This window comes from Temnothorax longispinosus, chromosome 1 (assembly GCF_030848805.1).
Source record: "Temnothorax longispinosus isolate EJ_2023e chromosome 1, Tlon_JGU_v1, whole genome shotgun sequence".
In the NCBI taxonomy this organism is placed as follows: domain Eukaryota; kingdom Metazoa; phylum Arthropoda; class Insecta; order Hymenoptera; family Formicidae; genus Temnothorax; species Temnothorax longispinosus.
This window is the reverse complement of record NC_092358.1, coordinates 16,424,794-16,444,814: the sequence shown is the minus strand read 5'-3', so window position 1 is coordinate 16,444,814 and position 20,021 is coordinate 16,424,794. Positions and strand designations below refer to the sequence as shown.

Below are 20,021 nucleotides of genomic sequence, written 5' to 3'. Positions count from 1 at the left end.
ATAATGGTACACATGAAGCGATAATAAAAAAAGGCAAGTTAAATATAGGATGGAGAAAATGTATAGTGTACAACTTCATCAGTGTCGTAAGATGTTACAAATGCTGGGGCTATTTCCACATGGCAAAGAACTGCACGAGACAAGAAGCGTGCTTCAAATGTGCGGGTTATCACAAGGTGAATGAATGTACGGCAGCAATAAAAAACTGTAAATTGTACTTATAAGAATAAGACGTATAACCTGAAATTGAATACCGAGCATGAGGCGGTAGATTCGGAGTGCCCGACGTTTAAGAATAAGATACTAGAGGAAGAAAAAAGAAGAGCAGAATGGGAGGACTCAAAGTAGCAACCAGCAGAGGAGGATTCTTTGTGTTATACGAACGCACAAAGTTTAATGGCGCACAAAGACGAAATACAACACCTGTTTATGAAGAGAAGAAGACCTACAATATTAGCGTTAACAGAAACTAGACTGACCGCAGAAATCGAGGATAGCGAGGTTAACGTACCGGGTTATAGCGTTGTGAGATGCGATGCCGAGAATAGAAACACAGGAGGGGTTCTGCTATATGTTAAAGAGAATATTAAATTCAAAGTAATTGAAAAGAAAAAGCTATTGTCAAACTGTTGGTGCTTAGCGATAGAAGTAAAAAATAATTTATATAAAGGGGTGATAGCAGTGGTGTATCACTCACCTAGTGCATCTGACGGTGACTTCATTCGATTTTTAGAAGACGTAGTAGAAAGCATGACAATAAAAGGTGATTGTATAATAATCGGGGATTTTAATATAGATCGATGTAAGCGTAGAATCGTTCTACACGAGGAAACTATTAACAGCAATGCAAAACTTAGGGATGAAGCAATATGTGGATAGTCCGACAAGGTCCACGAAAGATAGTCAAACAATTATAGACTTAATCTTTTCGAACAAGATATTAAAGACACAGGTCTGCGAAAAACCTAAAATCACGGACCATGCTTGGTTAAAAATAGATTTTAATACAAAAGGGAAAAGAAACAAATATAAAGAATTTATAGGTAGAGACTTTAGTAATTTTGATGTAAATGAATTTCTTAGAATTTTGAAGGAAAAAGTCGAGATAAATCAACATTTAGATATTAATATAAAGGCTAAAAATTTTGTTAATAAGATAGTAAATGTACTGGACATTCTGGCGCCAAAGAAAAAATTTAAGATACCAAAAGTCTGGGAAAGAAAGAAATGGTTTTCAGACGAAATTAGAATAGCAGCTGGTAGAAGAGATATAGCCTACAGTAGAGCATTGAGAACAGGTTTAGACCAAGACTGGAAATATTATAGAAATGAAAGAAATATAGTAGTGAAACTTATTAAGTCGAAAAAGAAAGAGTACTTTGAGAATGCGATAGATCTTAATAAGGGTGAACCTACAAAGATGTGGAAAACGTTGAAAGAGGTAATCAATGGGGAGCAAAGGGGCGCAGAGGACAGAGAATGTTATGATAGCATAGATTTTGAAATACTTGATGATGTGAAAGACTGTGATACAACTGATAAGTTTAACGAATATTATGTTAAGAGCATAGGTAACATTGTAAAATCTATTGATAGCAAGGGGTTAGTAGTGACAGATAGGAAAACAAATTTTGTATTTGAATGTAAGGAGACTATGGACTCTTTCGAATCAATCACTGTAAGCGATCTGGAACGAATTGTTTATGGTCTCCCACAAAAAAAGGGAACAGAGGAAGGGATATCGAGTAGTATATTAAAAATGGCGCTACCAGTAATAAAGGACGAGTTTGCTGAAGTGATAAATGATTCACTTCGTACGGGAGTATGCCCAGAGAGCTGGAAAACATCCACTATAGTCCCAATACCAAAAGTAAAGAATCCAAAGAAAGCGAGCGAATATAGACCGGTAAATATGCTTCCAATCTACGAGAAGGTTCTAGAATTAGTTGTAAAAAATCAGTTAGAGGCGTTTCTAGAAAAGAATAATATATTAACTGAACACCAATCAGGTTTTAGGAAACACCATTCATGCGAGACAGCGATACAAGATATAATCAAAGATTGGAAAATGATAATTGAGGAAGGAAAAATGGTTGGAGTGATTTTTTTAGACTTTAAAAGAGCTTTCGAGACGGTGAATAGAGAAAAATTATTAGAAAAATTATATATTTATGGAATAAGAGGAGCTGCGTTAGACTGGATTAGATCATATTTGTGTAAAAGAAAGCAACAGGTAAAGTTAGGTGACAATTTTTCTAACATAATTGACATATTAAACGGAGTACCACAAGGGTCGGTCCTGAGCGCTTTGTTATTTATTGTACATATGAATGATTTAGTTAAAATATGTTCAAAGGGTAGAATAAAGCTATATGCAGATGATACGACAGTATATGTGGAGGGTGAAAGTTGTGAGGAGCTTGAGAGCAATATGAATGAGGTGTTTGGTGTTGTCGAAGATTGGGTAAGAATGAATTCAATAAAATTAAATGTGGATAAAACCAAATACATGATTGCTAGAAGCATAAGAAAAGAGTTAAGGGCAAACATTGTACTAAGATGTTTGGACGGTACTGTGTAGAGTGTATGAAATATCTAGGTGTAATTATTGATAGCAGGCTGCGGTGGGAAGAGCATTGTGATTATATACTTAAGAAAATAGGGAAAAGAATCAGTTTCCTAAATAGAATAGGTAATGACCTGTCAGTGTATGCCAGATGTACGGTTTATAAATCAATCATTGCACCGCTCTTTGATTATTGTTCCACAATATTAGTCGGTATGGGTGCAACACAGCTGGGCAAGTTTCAAGTGGCACAGAATCGGGCCATGCGAGTGATACTCCAGTGCGACCGCCGCACCAGGATTGAGCAGATGCTACAAGCTTTGCAGTTTATGTCAATAATTCAAAGAGTGGTGTATAATGTATGTACCTTTATATTCAAGATAGTATTAGGTATGTTGCCTAGTCAGAAAAAAAGTCAAATAAAACAGAAATAGTAGGTAGTATAAGTGGAAGACAAACAAGGCAAGCTGAAAATATCAGAATTCAGTATCGCAGGACGAGAAGTGCGCAAAAAAGTTTATATTACGAAAGAGTGAAAATATACAACGAACTACCGGCAGAACTAAAATCATGTACAACTATAAAAGCGTTTAGGCGGATGTTGAAAGTATATGTTGTGACGAAATATAAGTAATGTAAAGAATTGAGTTGTAATGTAAATAGCTGAGAAAGCTAAATAAAGCTCATCTCTCTCTCTCTCTCTCTCTCTCTCTCTCTCTCTCTCTCTTTCTCTCTCAGTCTCTTATTAAATTTTATTAATTTAGGAGAGAAATACTATGATTTTGAGGGAATTTATCAGCGTTACAAATTGGGTTCTTTTCTTTGCATTAACTCGTTACAAGTGCTTATTACTTTTCTTTTAAGGAATTGGATATTCATCGCACTTTAAATTTAATATATGTATATATATACATGTATATATATATATATATATATATATATATATATATATATATATATACATATATACATATATATATACATATATACATATTGTGACGTGACATTTGTCACGTCCGCCGCCCAGGCGATAGCTCGGTCGAGGGGAAGGTCAGGGATGGCGCCTCGACTCGGGTCGAGGAAGGGCTACCCGCGTTAACTAACCTTTTTTGAGAAACATTCCGTAGGGATGACAGGTGGTGCCGGAGCGTGGAATCACGACCAGTTGTAACGACGATAGTCGCGACGAGGGAGAAGCGGGCGCTCGGAGGACGCACGACGGAGTGGTCGGCCGACGGGCGGGCCACCGGGACCTGCCGCTGGAAAAGCGCCGGGAATGCCTCGCCCAGCGTAACACGGCCCCGCCGCAGCATGAACACGGGTGCGCCACCGCGACTGCAGCGCGGGTGGACGACCCACACACTCACCCGACGGCGCCCCAAGGGCCGAGCGGCGCCGCCACGGTCTGATCAGCCGGGCGGAAAACCGCGAGGGGCCCGCGCACAACCAGCAGCCGAATCAATGTGCCGCGGGAAAATGGCGAAAATCGTCTGCAACGTCGCGAACAGGGCGACGCACACAACCAATCGGGGGGGCGGAAGAACTGCGAGCTTGAGGGCGCAAGTGCGGGGGTCCGGCGTGGTCCCGCCGAACCGACCGCTCCGGACTGTCGATCTAGCCGCGGACGAGGAGCCACCCTTGGAGGAGCGCCCCGACGCCGCCGAGCAGCAGCGAGCAGCTAAATTGTAAGATCTCCACTCCGGTGCCGCCTATTCATTGAGGGCTCGATCTCGGTCGCGACACGGTGCCGGAAAGGCGTATATCGAGTAGATTACCGTGTGAATCGGCCTGATTACGTGTCGTACTTAGCTACCGGCTCCCGCCGTTGTGGATGCCGGGAAGATCATCGCGGCTGCTTGTCGGGACCGCGGGCACGTGGCCGGCCGAGATCGTAGCCAGAAACAGTAAAAGCCCTACTCGAAAACTTGCGTGTGATCGGCAGTCAATTCGCGTATAGCGTCGTGTGCGTCTTGTGAATATTGTGTTTAGAGTTGCGAATTACGGTATATTGTCGCGTGTCGCGTACGGAAGTCCCGTGTGCGTGTCGGGAGGGACCGCGCCGGGCTCCTTTTGCGTATCATTGTCGTGTTATTGTCACGTTTCGCGTACGGAAGTCCCGTGTGCGTGTCGGGAGGGACCGCGCCGGGCACCTTGGGGTGCGTTGAGGTGCATCGCGGGCCTCGCGGATATCTTGCGCCGTGGGTGCGGGCAAATATCGTCGCGTTTGGCCGCATAGGAATCTCGCGAGCACGCCACTCGGGCGTTGCATACATTGTGTCGCGCGGGTGAGAATTGTTATGTCGAGTGTATGAGAATCGTTTGCGTCGGGCGTGTGAGAATCGCCGAGCGTTCGGGATCCGGAGATTAAGACGTGGGCAGATTGACGTTATCGCGGGGTCGCGCCTAGAATTGAAAGCTTCGCTCGCGAAGGGAGCCTCGCGAGCGTGAACATCACGCACTTCGCGCGTGCGGTAACGGCCGACCCGAGTACCGCGGTAATGCCGGCCATTGAGCGAGATCCGGCCTTGGTTTCCCGATACGATTTGTTCGTTTGTGTCTATTGAAGGAAATATATCTAATTACTATTGTTTATTGTCGGGCTTTATTTCTGTGTTGCTTGCGTCACGCTCCTTCTCCACCTTCACCCCTTTCACGCGGAGCTACGCCCTGAGCTTGTGGCGAGATTAAGGAGGAGAACGCTATCGAGACGTGGTGCGCGTCTATAATCGCACCTGGCGCCCAATCGAATGGTATTGCCCGAGACCTCAGATACTAGAATTACGGTAAGAGGAGTGACTTCGTTATCCCCTTCGAGCTATCGTCCGGTGGCCGGCGGATTGATTTGTAGCCGCGCTCCCTCGGCCAGCGAGACCGAGGGAAATCGGGTTGCAATATATATATATACATATATACATATGTTACGTCCTGCGGACTCCACGATATCCCTTTTTCGCGGGAATTCTTATACACCTAAGATAGCCCTAAGATTAGGATAAACAAGCCGAGTACGGACGGTTATCGATCGGGGTGAGGTTAGATCTCGCATTCCTTTTTTTTATACAACTATAATAGCTATTTGCCTAGGCGACAAAGCGACCCTCCAGAGTAAAATATTGACAGACGGGGCATACGTAATGGGATTTTTTTCTATCAACCTTGTCTGGCCCATAACTATAAACCCGGCGACACGACGCGCCAAAAGGGCCTGAATCCCAGACAGAGTTGATAAAGATCTTTATTGCATCGAGCGAGCTTTCTAAAATTGCTCGTGCGATGTTTCCGACAAACAGAGACAAGGCCTAGGACGTGATTGTAAATACACGTGGCGGAAGTTCTGTTTGCCTTGTACCTACCATTAAGATTGAGAAGTATGCATCGTCTGTCGATATAAAAACAGGGTCGCAAGATAAGTAAGGAACCCCAATAAAAGAGAAATCGGCGATAGCCGAAAAACGAATGCGTCACTGGAAAGAACCGATGGGTTACACCCCCAATAAGACAGTGGGGCCTTAAGAGGGGGCTCACCAATGGAAAACCGCAAAAATCGATAACCGTCTCTAGTTTTCTAGGATAGGCGTAAACTCAAAATCTACCCCTTGGGCAAGAAACATCTCGCCCAATAAGAATTCCCTTAAATAATAATTAGAAACATCCCGCCAACCAGAAATCCTTTAAACGAAAACCAGACACATCCCACACGAAATCCACTCCTTCCATCCTTCGAACCTTCCTATTTAAATCGCGACGTCGCAGGACTCGCTCTCAGAGAAATTTTCTCAGTTCCAGTCTGCATTGCTCGGTTATAATCTGAATCTCATTCGTTTCGAGTCTCGACTCCACGTTTAGAGTCAGTGCAACAGATCCGACGGACCATCAGTCGCCCCTGACTCACCCACCGACGAGTCCAACGTCCATTCAGAGAGAAGGCCACTCGTTTGAACTCAAGTCATCAAGTAGTAAGTCCCGTAATTCTCTTGATCCTTCTTTTTCCGCGTTATCGCCCCCCTTCTTAAACGGTCTATCGATTGTCGGATCCCCGGAAGCTTATTATTTTGGGGTCGGTCAGTGTAGGCATCAGGTTCCCAGCGGTCGTTGGCGTTGTCGTGGGCCTGACTTACCTCCCGGCGTCTCGTCGCTGTCGTGGACTCAGCTGGTCCACTGACCTCCCTGAGCTTATGCTCGTGGGTCGGTCAGTGTAGGCATCGAGTTCCCAGCGGTCGTTGGCGTTGTGGTAGGCCTGACTTGGCTCCCGGCGTCTCGTCGCTGTCGTGGGCCCAGCCTGTCCACTGACCTCTCCCCCCCCTTTAAGCTCGACGATTTCCTTTTGCTCGCTTCCGACCGGGTCCAAGAGAGATCGACTAAATAAGTAAATAATTTTAGTGAACCCGAAAGTCCTACCCCCTCGAGGACAGAATCTCCGCACGATCAGGCGACAGAAAAATCGCCAGAACAAGCGGGCGCGACGGGAGGTCGAACTCCCCCGGGAACAGCTCAACGCCGGTCCTCCGCGACTCGCCATCCCACCGCCCCTACCAGCTTTTACGGAAGAACCCGGTTGTTCGAACCAGAATCGTCCCGCTATCATCCTGCCCTATCGCCCAGTCGTCCTACCCTCTCGCCCAATTGTCGAACATCGCCCTATTTGCCGCGTGGCTCCGTTTCGCGTGGTCCCGCCTCGCGTGGTCCCCGTTAACCCCGATCCAGCCCGCTTCCTAGAGCCTCCCGATTCCCCCTCCTCTTCCCGAAGTCCGTCCCCAACCTCCTCGACTGCCTCGACCCTCGATCTCGAGGACATAGGCGATCTCGAGACCATAACATTAGACTAATAACTATAGAAATAACCTTTATTTTTTCATATGTTTTAACTTCATAATTTACATACACTTTAATATTAAGCCCGACTTAAATTAATTTACACACATACACAACACTTCACTAAATTCATGTAATCTCACTACTGATTCCGATTGTAATAATAGCGGGCAGGATGTTCATTTTCAAATAGGTTTTTCCTTAAAGATCTTGCCCGATCACCCCCGCACCTATGTAACACCCGCGAGAAATACACACACATGTTACACCTACATTTAATACATTTACCCTTCATCTGGATTTGTACGATTGCCTGATTTTCTTTACTCAATGTTATTAGTAAATTCTATGTTAATTTGTAATAAATGTTCTATTTATTTCTAAGATGAACTCAACTGTTTCTTTCATTTAATTGAGACCTCATCCTCAGTACCATCCACCTTTCGAAATTGCACGAGTTCCGATCCTGAGTTAAAGGGATTAAATTCTCTGACTCGAAAAAGGACCGACGATCGCACCGCTCACGAAAGGCGTCCTAGCGTCTTTACAGACGTTGACCTTTTCTGAGTCATAAAAGTGCGTTCGGCTCGCGCCACGCGTCTCTGAGCGCGTACCTGCGAGCGACATTTGTAAGTATCTAGCTGCGTCCTCCCTTCCCCCGACCCCTCTGGCTAGCCTTTTCTTTGCTTCCCAGATTTTCATATCCTAATCCCGGGGTTGGACGTAACACACACACACACACACACACACACACACACACACACACACACACACACACACACACACACACACACACACACACACATATTGTGTGTGTGTATATATATATATATATGTAGGTCCGGAAGTATGTTCCGGGACTTTTATTTTTTTACATCGGTATATTCCAGGACATTTGGCAGTTTCCAGGACTGTCCTGGAAAAAATTCATGTCCTACGGCACGTTTCGGGACAATTTTTTGAATCTGATTACATATATATGCGTTATATTCCAGGACTGTACATTTCAAAAAACGTAAACAGTCCCGGAACATACCTCTAGACCTACATATATATATATATATAACATTATACTTATATATATTTATATACAGGGTGTTCCGTAAGTCGAGATCAATCGCTCGGGAGATGAATGGGGAACCAAAAACAAGAAAGAAAGTTGATACAAACATAGGTCCAAAATTGCGTCGTTTTCGAGTTATCGCCATTTTTATGTTAAAATTTAAAATTGCTTTGCCTTCGAATTTTTTTTGTCAAAATTGAAACATGTGATGTTTTTTATGAGTTTCAAAACACAACTAAAGTCAAATAAAAGTTGCGAGCTGCTTTAGTATACCCTCCTTAAACATTTTTCTGCCACATTCTTTCGTTTTGTGCAAAAACGCGTCGATTAATTTTATCGATATTAGAGGTGAAGCCTCTAAACTGGACAATTACTAGATTTTTAAAAAGTTTTGTATGGACAATTTACAAGCGATTAATAAACCTTATTTTATATTACTAACAGACACACTGTACTGAAGCACTTAACGGATACGCTAACTACGTGTGAAAAAATCAACCTCGTCTAACAACTGTGTAGAAGCTCAAAACTTCGGATTCAATATTGCCAATGACGAAGAAGTAACTTCTCTGTGTTCTACGTATCCCATTCTACAGCAGCATTGTGAATTGGACTGGGTTTTTGATATGAAAAATTAAGAAGAAAAGGTTTGGGAATGACTGAGATAGCGAAATTTTGAGATAGAAATATAAGAGTGGAAAGAATGGAAGGTGGTGGAAGAATTACAAAATAAATATCTGAGATGACTCCTTTAATTTATCAAATTTCTCAAAATATACATTTATTTATATTGCGTACATATATTTTTTAATAGACGAATTACAAACCTAGATCAATATCAAACATCCATTGCTTTAGACAGTTAAAATACAAACATCCCTTTATTATATATAAGCACTTTATAAGTTATTTACAGTTATTAAGAAATACAGGTAATTCTTCAGATGGTAATTCTTCATACTTATAACTTTGCGCTGCCTGCACATTTGCAGGTTTTTCAGAAGGGCATATTCTATTAATTTTTGATGTTGATCCTATTATTATGGAATTAGCAAATGTATTCTGTGGAAGCATTTGCTTATCTAGTAATTGATTTATGGCTGCATCACTTATATCGATAGAAGCAGCTGGACCATAATCTGGCCTCTTTGGTCTTTCCTCTGTATAATAAAAATAAAGTAATAAGTAAGAATAATTATAATTCTTTTAAATGTACTAAAAAAGTTTTATATATACAGGGTGTCTTTTAAAGAGTATCCACTGATTGTATAGCACTATTCTGTCTCAAAAATTGAGTCGAAAAGTATTGAATCGTCTTTTTTCTATAATGCTTAAAACAGTAATTATTAAGTAAACTTAATCTAATTAGCGCCGTCCTTTAGACAGGTGTACGTCAGTGAATGCACCTAGTAATGTGTATGACGACTTTTAGCAGCAGAGCACTCATGTACCAGGTATGAGGCTCACTGACGTACGCCTATCTAAAGGATGGCATGATTAAAGATTAGTTTTATTTAATAATTACCATTTTATTAAACATTATAGAAAAAAAATAATTCAAGATTTTTTGACTCAATTTTTGATAAGGAATAACTATATAATTAGTAGGCATTTTTTAAATATATAACATTTCCTGTATATATAAAATTATGAAAAAACAACCTTACGTTTTAATATATCACATGCCACATAGTCAGCGGCCCTAAATAATTCTGCTTTTATAAGAAGTTCTAGTAAAAATTTTGATGTTGGTCTCTTTCTCCCCATAGTACTCCACTCATCCAAAAATATTTGAGCTGCATTGCGAATGTCTTTACGTGCCGTTTGTTCAATTTTGCTAATCATGCAATCATCACAAATCACAATAATGTATAATCAAAATATAAATTATTACACAGGTTCATTGCACAAAAAAAAGTATATTGTTCTGGGGTTGAGACCACATTACTCCTATGTATTTTGGTACCCGGTAAACACGAATCTGCAATAAAAAATAGGGGTCGCCCAGTGGATTTCAGAGATAACCTCAAAAAACCGTAAAAGACTATTGCTGGATGCTGAAAAGAGAAACACAACAAAAAGGCAAAAAGCAACGTAGAAATCCTTTACATTAATATAGGTCGTTCGATGACAAACGCATACGCAAGCGTAAACCAATTTAGTTCTCGTTTATAAGATCACCTTCATTTAGGTGGCCTCATGCAGGTTTTCAGTCACTAAATTTCCTTACAGTATAAAATCTTCTGATCACCAAACTGGACTTACAGACGATAACTGTGCGAGTATTGCAAAATATTTTCCCGCTCTCAGAGGTATAACCATCTTCAGATTCGCCTTCAGCCTGCTGTTGTCTTCAGTTTTTCTTATATGGCCAGTCTACAATGAGTCGTTAGTCGTTAGTCAGATGTCGGAAGAAATAGTTATAAGCGTATTATAAGCAATCGAAGGCCTGTAATCGGTGATCGTAACCCAGCAAACGCAAAAGAATTAAAAGATATTAAAATTTCTTAATACCTTTGAATCCCTTTTTTGGCGGAATTAGATGAAATTAGATGGGATTCGAAATGAGATGGTCCAATCCCATGGAATCCAAAAAAGAAATTTTCAATTCCATCCAATCCTATGGAATCCGTAAAGGTTATGGAATTGCATGGCATTAGATGGTTTAGGAAACGTCTCGCGCCTCCGTTGGGCGACCAAGCGCCGTTGTTCATCGGTGAGCTTTTGTGTATGCCTATATAAGGGCATTACACGCACTACTGCCGACGGGCAATTAGCCCGAAAATGAGATTTGTAAGATCTGTAAGGCCCCGTAAAGGGTCCCTTTACATAGCGGTCGAGACGAAACTTTGAATTCGAGAAGATGTCCCGGCGATGCGACGTCTAGCGGCGTCGACGCGAACTGCCGGTAATGCAGATACCGCGCGGTGTACTATTGGTGGCGCGTACCGCCACAGAGTTCAACACGGACACTTTTCAATCCCTATCCTGGCATTCAATGGTATTCATTTTATTGTCAGAATAGACGGAATTCAATGGAATTCAATACGGAAATTTTTAATTCCTAGTTTGGCATTCAATGGTATTCATTTCGTTAACGGAATCAATGGTATTCAATGGAATTCATCACGAAACTTTCCAATCCCTAACCTGGCATTCAGGGGTATAATATTTTTGTGTCGGAATTGGATAGGATTTAAAAAAGACAAATTTTTTCCAAAATAAGGAATTCCATGATATTGAAACTATTTCAATCCCTTTTTTGGACAGAATGAAATTCGGAAAATCCTTAATTGAATTCCTGGCAATCCCGTTTTAATTCTTTTCAATCTTTTTTCGTTTGCTGGGAAGAGATGGCATTTGGCCAATCGCTTATGATTGCCGATTACAAACTTCCGATCGCCTTATGACACGTTTATGACTTTTTTCGACTCTCTTCCGACATCTGACTAACGACTAACGACTCATTGTAGACTGGCCAATAGTCTAAACATCAGGAAAGACTGACACAAGTGTGTTTGTGCGTTTACCAATAAAATTCTGGTTGGTCTTGACCTGAAACAAATCATATTCTTTTTTTAAAGCCTTTACCACTAAAAAACGTGGTTTTTTACGGTTTTTTGAGGTTATCTCTGAAATCCACTGGGCGACCCCTATTTTTTATTGCAGATTCGTGTTCAGCGGGTCAAAATACCTAGGAGTAATGTGGTCTCAACCCCAGAACAATATACAAAAATGACTAGACATCGGATTTTTTTATATGCAGATTGGTGGAAAAAAGCAGTTAATAACTAAAATTATGTTATTCATAATATCCAACATATTCATACTGCAACGTATGTTAGGTATAAATATGTTGGATATTATAAATAACCTAATCTTATTAATTGCTCTTTTCCACCAATATGCATATATGAAATCCGATATCTATTATAATGACAAATAACTTAAGAAAAATGTAGTACAATCAATTTCTAGAAATCTTTTAATGATGCTGAGTATAAAGATTTCTTCTTCGATTTTTTGGAATTAAAGTATTCGATATTTTGAAATTGACGTATGTAATCGAATCTGTGCTTGAAAAAATTATTCTCATTTAATACAAGTTTTCCTCATTATCCGAAAGTAGAGTGTTCTTGTGAAATCTTTCTTTTGAGCCAAAAGGCATAAAGCGAAGAAGTAATTATCATTAATTTAGATGAGAAAAATTTTTGCTAGTAAAAGCGAAAATCCTCTTTGGACCTTTTTCGGTTAGCGGAAGCAGGTATTACTAAAGTAGGTCTTTCGTAAAAGCAAGATGGTGAAAAACAACCTTTCGAAAAATGGAGGATACCTGTGTTATAGGTATATATACATTATTTTTTATTTATCAAATAATATGAAGTATCAATTTTTATCAATAAAATGTATGTACTTTGCAATGTAGCATTTATAAATCAATATCTTTTTATTTTTAATTTTCTCAATAACTTGAAAAGCATAGCATATCAAATTATATAACATATTGACTGCTTTATTAATATTCAGAATGAAACACAAAATCATAAAATTCATTACTTATAGTTTTACTTTATATATAACACCAGTTCTTTATTTCTCTAAGTTTATTTATAATGACTTAATTTAACATAGATTAGTTAAATCGATTATCGATTTAAGTATATAGATTATTTACTGTTCCGGCAAAATTAGAGCCGTGTTTCAAGACTGAAAAATATTCAGCGTGGAGTTCACTGTTAAGTGATCCTTTGTTATTTAAGTGATTTCTAATCGTACAAACCTTGTACTCTTCTTTATTTCTTCTTATATATTAATAAAGCATGGCAAATATGTATATGTATGCATAATACTATTGCAATATGTAATGTAATACCTACAATCACAATTTAATAATATTCAAAGAGATACAAGGACTTATAACTTTTTTATAAAATATAAATTATTTTATACTCTAAAATTTGTATAAAGTAATATTGAATATATAAAATTATATACTGCAATAAGAAAAGAAATCTTTATACCTAAAATTTCTCAAATTTGCAATGTAATACGCTTTACAATGAAAATAATAAATATTTAGATTAGGATGCTTTATATAATATATTCGCATGTTGATAAAAATACTTTGAATTACATTATATGCCTTTTAGTAAATATTAAGTTTAGGTTCCTCATATTAGATATTGATAAAAGTACACTCGATTGATATCTTGTGTAAAACTGGTTTGGAAAATAAAAATTGCTATTTATTACTATAAAAAAAAACCAGTAATTAAAGAGGTATCTTTTTGCCTGTTTTTCGACGATTGATGGAAGTGTAAAGCCAAATCTACAATGTGCTCTTTGCTTCCTGTTTTCTACTCTTAACCTCTGCGACTATCTCGTATTTCGCAATTCCGTCGCGTAACGTGATGTTTCTTATCTCTTCTGAAGTTCGTCAATTTTTATCTTGCGACTATCTCGTATTTCGCAAAAAGGTTAAAAGGGCCACTTCGACCAACGCCGATTAACTTTAATCGACGATTAACTTAATCAGCAGTGTCGCCAACAACAAGATATTTGTCGTTGATGTGTATGTCGTTCTTAACCACTCTTTTCAAATATTATACTACTTCTCTTTAATTTGAATAAAGGTGTTTCGATTTTTATTTAAAATATCTACGAAAACGTGTTTATGTAACATGGATAGAATTATTAATTTTTTATTATTTGATGAATACGAGGGTTATGATCTTCCAATAAAAAGGAATCGACGAAAACCACGTATAATCAGGCCACGTATAAATTATTTAGAAATTTTTGTTATTTTAAAAGAAGATTTGCAATATCAAAGGAAAACTTTAACATGATATTAGAAAAAATTTATGTTGAATTACAACATAAGACTAATCGGTATGTATAAATATTTAATACAACAATTTAAAATTATATATATGATATATATATATATATATATATAATAAACAAGACAAAATAAATTTATTATAAAAAAATAAAACATTAAAAATGTTTATACATACTATGGGAATGCATATATGTATTCTGTCAGTTTATTAGTTTATTTTAATTTATTTTAATTAATATTTTCTCAGTTCTGGTGAATAGCATATTATATATTATAACAACACAAATTAGATTATTAATTTTTTCCAAAATTCTTTGCTTTGTCAGTGAAAAATTAACACAGGTTGTATTTTTGACCAAACTGAAATTTATTCTTACGTTAACTCGACGTTTCGACACTGGTTTTGTGTCCTTATCAAGAGATTTCTAAAAGTATACAAAATGAAGTCGTTACAAGCATGTTGTTACAGGAACGAATGTCGCACAAGAAACAATCAAGAAAATATCTACCTATCTCATATTGTTCGCAAATTGCATTAGCCACCCACAAAGTTCTTGCAGTTCTACTAACATTGTCAAATCTTAAAAAAGTCGCAATCCAGAGCGAGCCGCAGTCATGATGTGAACGGAACCGACCGGTGACACGTCGTTCCGGATCGAAAGACAGCGACTGACTAATCTCCGAGGTCAAACAAATAAAAATAACGCTTAGAGAGTAATTATTACGTGGCTCTTATGATTCTATCGTATAGCGGATTGAGATTCTCAGTGTCTTTTTTTAAATTGATCCTGTTCTTTTGTTCTTTTTTTAATGTAAAACATCTCTGCAATCTCCCTCTTCCTTACATTTCTCTCTCTATGCATAATTTCCGTATCGGACCATTTAAAATTATGCCCGTGTGTAAGTCGGTGCTTGCTAACAACGGAGTGTTTATTCACATCTTTTTTGATGTCACCTAAATGTTCCTTCACACGAGTTTCCAAATGTCTTAGGGTTTGTCCAATATAAGAAACGTTCTCGGGCCGATATGTAAATTACTTTTCCAACCATTCACTGAAATACAAATATAATACAATCACAAGCCTTGTTGACCATGCAATTTTACTTTCGGATAAACAATTTCACAGTTCTAATATTAAAATTGTGAGGGACATTCTTAGGAATAATTGCTTCCCAGAAGAGCTGATTGATAAGCAAATTAACAACAGATTAAAAGAATTAAAACATCGCAATAACATCACCGACTGTAATAATGTAAGATATACTTTCGACGCCCGGAAATACATTGCGCTTCCTTACATTAAGGGTCTTAGTGAGAATATTCGCCGGACTGTAAACCGATGTGGCCTGGATGTCCTTTACACGATCCCCAAAAAGCTAGATTCAATTACAAAACGGGGCAAAGATAAGCTCGAAAATATGAAAGAAACAGGAGTGGTCTACAAAATCGAATGTAATGACTGTAACGTTTCTTATATTGGACAAACCCTAAGACATTTGGAAACTCGTGTGAAGGAACATTTAGGTTGACATAAAAAAAGATGTGAATAAACACTCCGTTGTTAGCAAGCACCGACTTACACACGGGCATAATTTTAAATGGTCCGATACGGAAATTATGCATAGAGAGAGAAATGTAAGGAACAGGGAGATTGCAGAGATGTTTTACATAAAAAAAGAACAAAAGAACAGGATCAATTTAAAAAAAGACACTGAGAATCTCAATCCGCTATACGATAGAATCATAAGAGCCACGTAATAATTACTCTCTAAGCGTTATTTTTATTTGTTTGACCTATACAGTCGTTTATTTATATATCGGAGATTAGTCGCTGTCTTTCGATCTGGAACGACGTGTCACCGGTCGGTTCCGTTCACATCATGACTGCGGCTCGCTCTGGATTGCGACTTTTTTAAGATTTGACAATGTTAGTAGAACTGCAAGAACTTTGTGGGTGGCTAATGCAATTTGCGAACAATATGAGATAGGTAGATATTTCCTTGATTGTTTCTCGTGCGACATTCGTTCCTGTAACAACATGCTTGTAACGACTTCATTTTGTATACTTTTAGAAATCTCTTGATAAGGACACAAAACCAGTGTCGAAACGTCGAGTTAACGTAAGAATAAATTTCAGTTTGGTCAAAAATACAACCTGTGTTAATTTTTCACTGACAAAGCAAAGAATTTTGGAAAAAATTAATAATCTAATTTGTGTTGTTATAATATATAATATACTATTCACCAGAACTGAGAGAATATTAATTAAAATAAATTAAAATAAACTAATAAACTGACAGAATACATATATGCATTCCCATAGTATGTATAAACATTTTTAATGTTTTATTTTTTTATAATAAATTTATTTTGTCTTGTTTATTATATATATATATATCATATATAATTTTAAATTGTTGTATTAAATATTTATACATACCGATTAGTCTTATGTTGTAATTCAACATAAATTTTTTCTAATATCATGTTAAAGTTTTCCTTTGATATTGCAAATCTTCTTTTAAAATGACAAAAATTTCTAAATAATTTATACGTGGCCTGATTATACGTGGTTTTCGTCGATTCCTTTTTATTGGAAGATCATAACCCTCGTATTCATCAAATAATAAAAAATTAATAATTCTATCCATGTTACATAAACACGTTTTCGTAGATATTTTAAATAAAAATCGAAACGTTTTTATTCAAATTAAAGAGAAGTAGTATAATATTTGAAAAAATTGGTTAAGAACGACATACACAACGACAAATATCTTGTTGTTGGTGACACTGCTGATTGAGTTAACCGTCGATTAAAGTTAATCGGCGTTGGTCGAAGTAGTGGCCCTTTTTTAGAGCAGAAAACAAAAAGCAAAGAACACATTGTAGATTTGGCTTAAATCAGTGTAAATGTCTCTAACCTATCAATATGGTTTATAGCACATAAATTTTTGTTGTAACGCGCGTTAATGGTAATTAAGCTTACATATTATGTGAATATATAAAGATTTGGAAATCTGTCATATAAATACTTAAAGTTGTATAAGCACGGCAGAGACAATAAACGCAAAATTTGAGGTTAATATGTGTATGTGTATGCGCGCGCGTGTGTGTATGTACATGTTACGCTCAAAAACCGAAAACGCTCACTGAACGAAAAAAAAAAAAAACAACCACGACGCGTTGTGGATGCTGATTGTCCAAATATCAAAATGAGATATTTTTCCGCGCGATGTGTGAACGTTTTTTTATTGTCCACAACGCGATGTGTGCATTTGAGAAACGTCTAACGCAATAAAGATCGCATCAACAAAGTGTCTGGAAATAGCTGATTATTATACGAATTTTATATGAATTTCCAATTTTCCACAAACATTGTGAACAACAATTAATTATTGTTCTTATATTACCGAGCGACGATTTGTTTTTCAAAATTTTATTTTTACAGAAAAAGTTCGAATAAATATAATTTTATCAAAATATATAAAGAGATCGAGGAATCAAACTTAATATTTATCGAAACATTATGTAAATTACCTGATATGGTCACTACTAAATTTAGAAGCATTTCCTTGTTTAGGCACAATAGACATCAGTTTTTTCCATGAATCAGAAATGCTTAATATACTTCCTAATTCACATAGTTCAGCGGGTCTCAATTTTCGTATTTCCATATCCAAGTGTGTCTCATAAGGCATTTTTTGCGATAACAAACAGTATTATATAATTAAATTTGTTCATCGAATTTATAGTAGCTCTGCTACGTGCTCCGATAATCACTGTCAGATTTTCTGCCCTGAATCACAGTATATACAGTAGCGCAACTCTCTGTCGGCACTTTTGATGTTAGCGTGGATAAAAATGAACTGCACATGCGCGTGCGAAGTATGTAACCAATCAGAGCACCGATAATCTGTCTCACTTCCTCTCACTGTTATAAGTCTCTCTCTCTTTCTAATTTATCGTTGCGTGTCAGACGCGCGCGTTTTGATTGAGATAATGTATGGAGACGCATGTTTGACGTGCGTTATAACGCGCAGAAACGCATGCATAAACAAGGGTTATATTTGAGATAGAAATAAAACATAATGTACAACCAGACGCGCGCTATATATTTATTTATTGGCACTATATATTTTTTAATTATATATATATATAGGTTAGGTATGTACAAAATACAGATAAATTTTAATAATTTGTATAGCAATTGTAGTACAAATGTGCCATATTACTTCTTCGTGTTATACACGAGTTGTATAACACAAATCAATAAATTATTTATGCTATCAATATTTAAACGGCCACAAAAGGAAATATCAAGGAAATATTAAGAAAATTATATAATACAACTTGTAACTTAATTTTATCTAAAATATAAGTAAAAAGGGCTGTAAGGGTCACAACGCGGATCACGGTGCGTTCAGATATAAATGTGATTTATTTCTCGATTTACAAAAATCCAAACGTTTTGGCTCTTGTCTGAGCCATCTTCAGTGGTATAATATTAACATCAAAAATATATATTCTCCCTTAACATGGTGAGTTTACTGTTTCAATTTGACAGAAACTTAGTGAGACTAAAAGGTCCAAATCAGTTAGTTTGGAGAAAAAATACATCGCAGTCAAACCAAATAATAAGAAAATAAGGCAAAGAAAATGATCGATCAGATCTGTGCAGAGCGATCTGTAAGACGAGATCATTCAGAATGTTTTTCGTTGTGCGTCGTGTCGATGGGATCTCGTCTTACAGATCGCTCTGCACAGATCATTTTCTTTGCCTTATTTTCTTATTATTCGGTTTGACTGCGATGTATTTTTTCTCCAGACTAACTGATTTGGACCTTTTAAGTCTCACTAAGTTTCTGTCAAATTGAAACAGTAAACTCACCATGTTAAGGAAAAATATATATTTTTGATGTTAATATTGTACCACTAAGGATGGCTCAGACAGGAGCCGAAACGTTTGGATTTTTGTAAATCGAGGAATAAATCACATTTATATCTGAACGCACCGTGATCCGCGTTGTGACCCTTACAGCCCTTTCTACTTATATTTTAGATAAAATTAAGTTACAAGTTGTATTATATAATTTTCTTAATATTTCCTTGATATTTCCTTTTGTGACCGTTTAAATATTGATAGCATAAATAATTTATTGATTTGTGTTATACAACTCGTGTATAACACGAAGAAGTAATATGGCACATTTGTACTACAATTGCTATACAAATTATTAAAATTTATCTGTATTTTGTACATACCTAACCTATATATATATATAATTAAAAAATATATAGTGCCAATAAATAAATATATAGCGCGCGTCTGGTTGTATGTACATTATGTTTTATTTCTATCTCAAATGTAACCCTTGTTGTTTATGCATGCGTTTCTGCGCGTCATAACGCACGTCAAACATGCGTCTCCATACATTATCCCAATACTATTAAAATAATCAATAATAAGAAATATCAAATTTGTCTGCTAAGTATATCGAGGTACGAAGGGGATCCATTCCAGACGCAACGAAAGCGGATTGTTGATACTAACCGATATTGAAACCTCGATATATTTAGCAGACAAATTTGATATTTCTTATTATTGATTATTTTAATAGTTTGGGAATCATTTGGGCAAGTTTAGGAATATAGTTTCATAGTTTAGGAAATAATAGTTTATTTATAATTAATAAAAATTAATTGAGCGTATAGTTAGCAGACATAATTTTAAAAC

The 20,021-nt window shown here is 37.3% G+C and overlaps 1 protein-coding gene and 1 long non-coding RNA gene across 12 annotated transcripts in view; one reads left to right on the top strand and one right to left on the bottom strand.

The window, feature by feature from the left end:
- The first annotated feature begins 8,178 nt into the window (after window positions 1-8,178).
- Window positions 8,179-20,021, top strand: part of LOC139812008 (uncharacterized) — a 259,939-nt gene continuing 248,096 nt past the window's right edge. Inside the window, exon 1 of the long non-coding RNA XR_011731802.1 lies at window positions 8,179-8,217. This is a non-coding gene — a long non-coding RNA (uncharacterized lncRNA). The remainder of the gene's footprint in view (window positions 8,218-20,021) is intronic.
- On the bottom strand, window positions 9,176-18,104 carry Tub (interleukin 1 receptor associated kinase 4 tube). 11 transcript variants are annotated; one of them, XR_011731789.1, is made up of 4 exons: window positions 17,825-17,965; window positions 10,956-11,996; window positions 10,707-10,817; window positions 10,135-10,422 (listed from the first exon to the last, which is right to left on the bottom strand). XR_011731789.1 is itself a non-coding variant. In XM_071776501.1 (4 exons), the coding sequence occupies exons 1-4, from the start codon at window positions 17,983-17,985 to the stop codon at window positions 10,342-10,344; spliced, it is 378 nt and encodes a 125-aa protein (XP_071632602.1). In that variant the 5' UTR covers window positions 17,986-18,103; the 3' UTR covers window positions 10,135-10,341. The 11 variants fall into 11 exon arrangements, 3 of the variants coding, with proteins under 3 accessions (XP_071632594.1, XP_071632602.1, XP_071632613.1); XM_071776501.1 differs by having other exon boundaries at window positions 11,972-11,996; window positions 17,825-18,103; XR_011731793.1 differs by having other exon boundaries at window positions 10,139-10,278.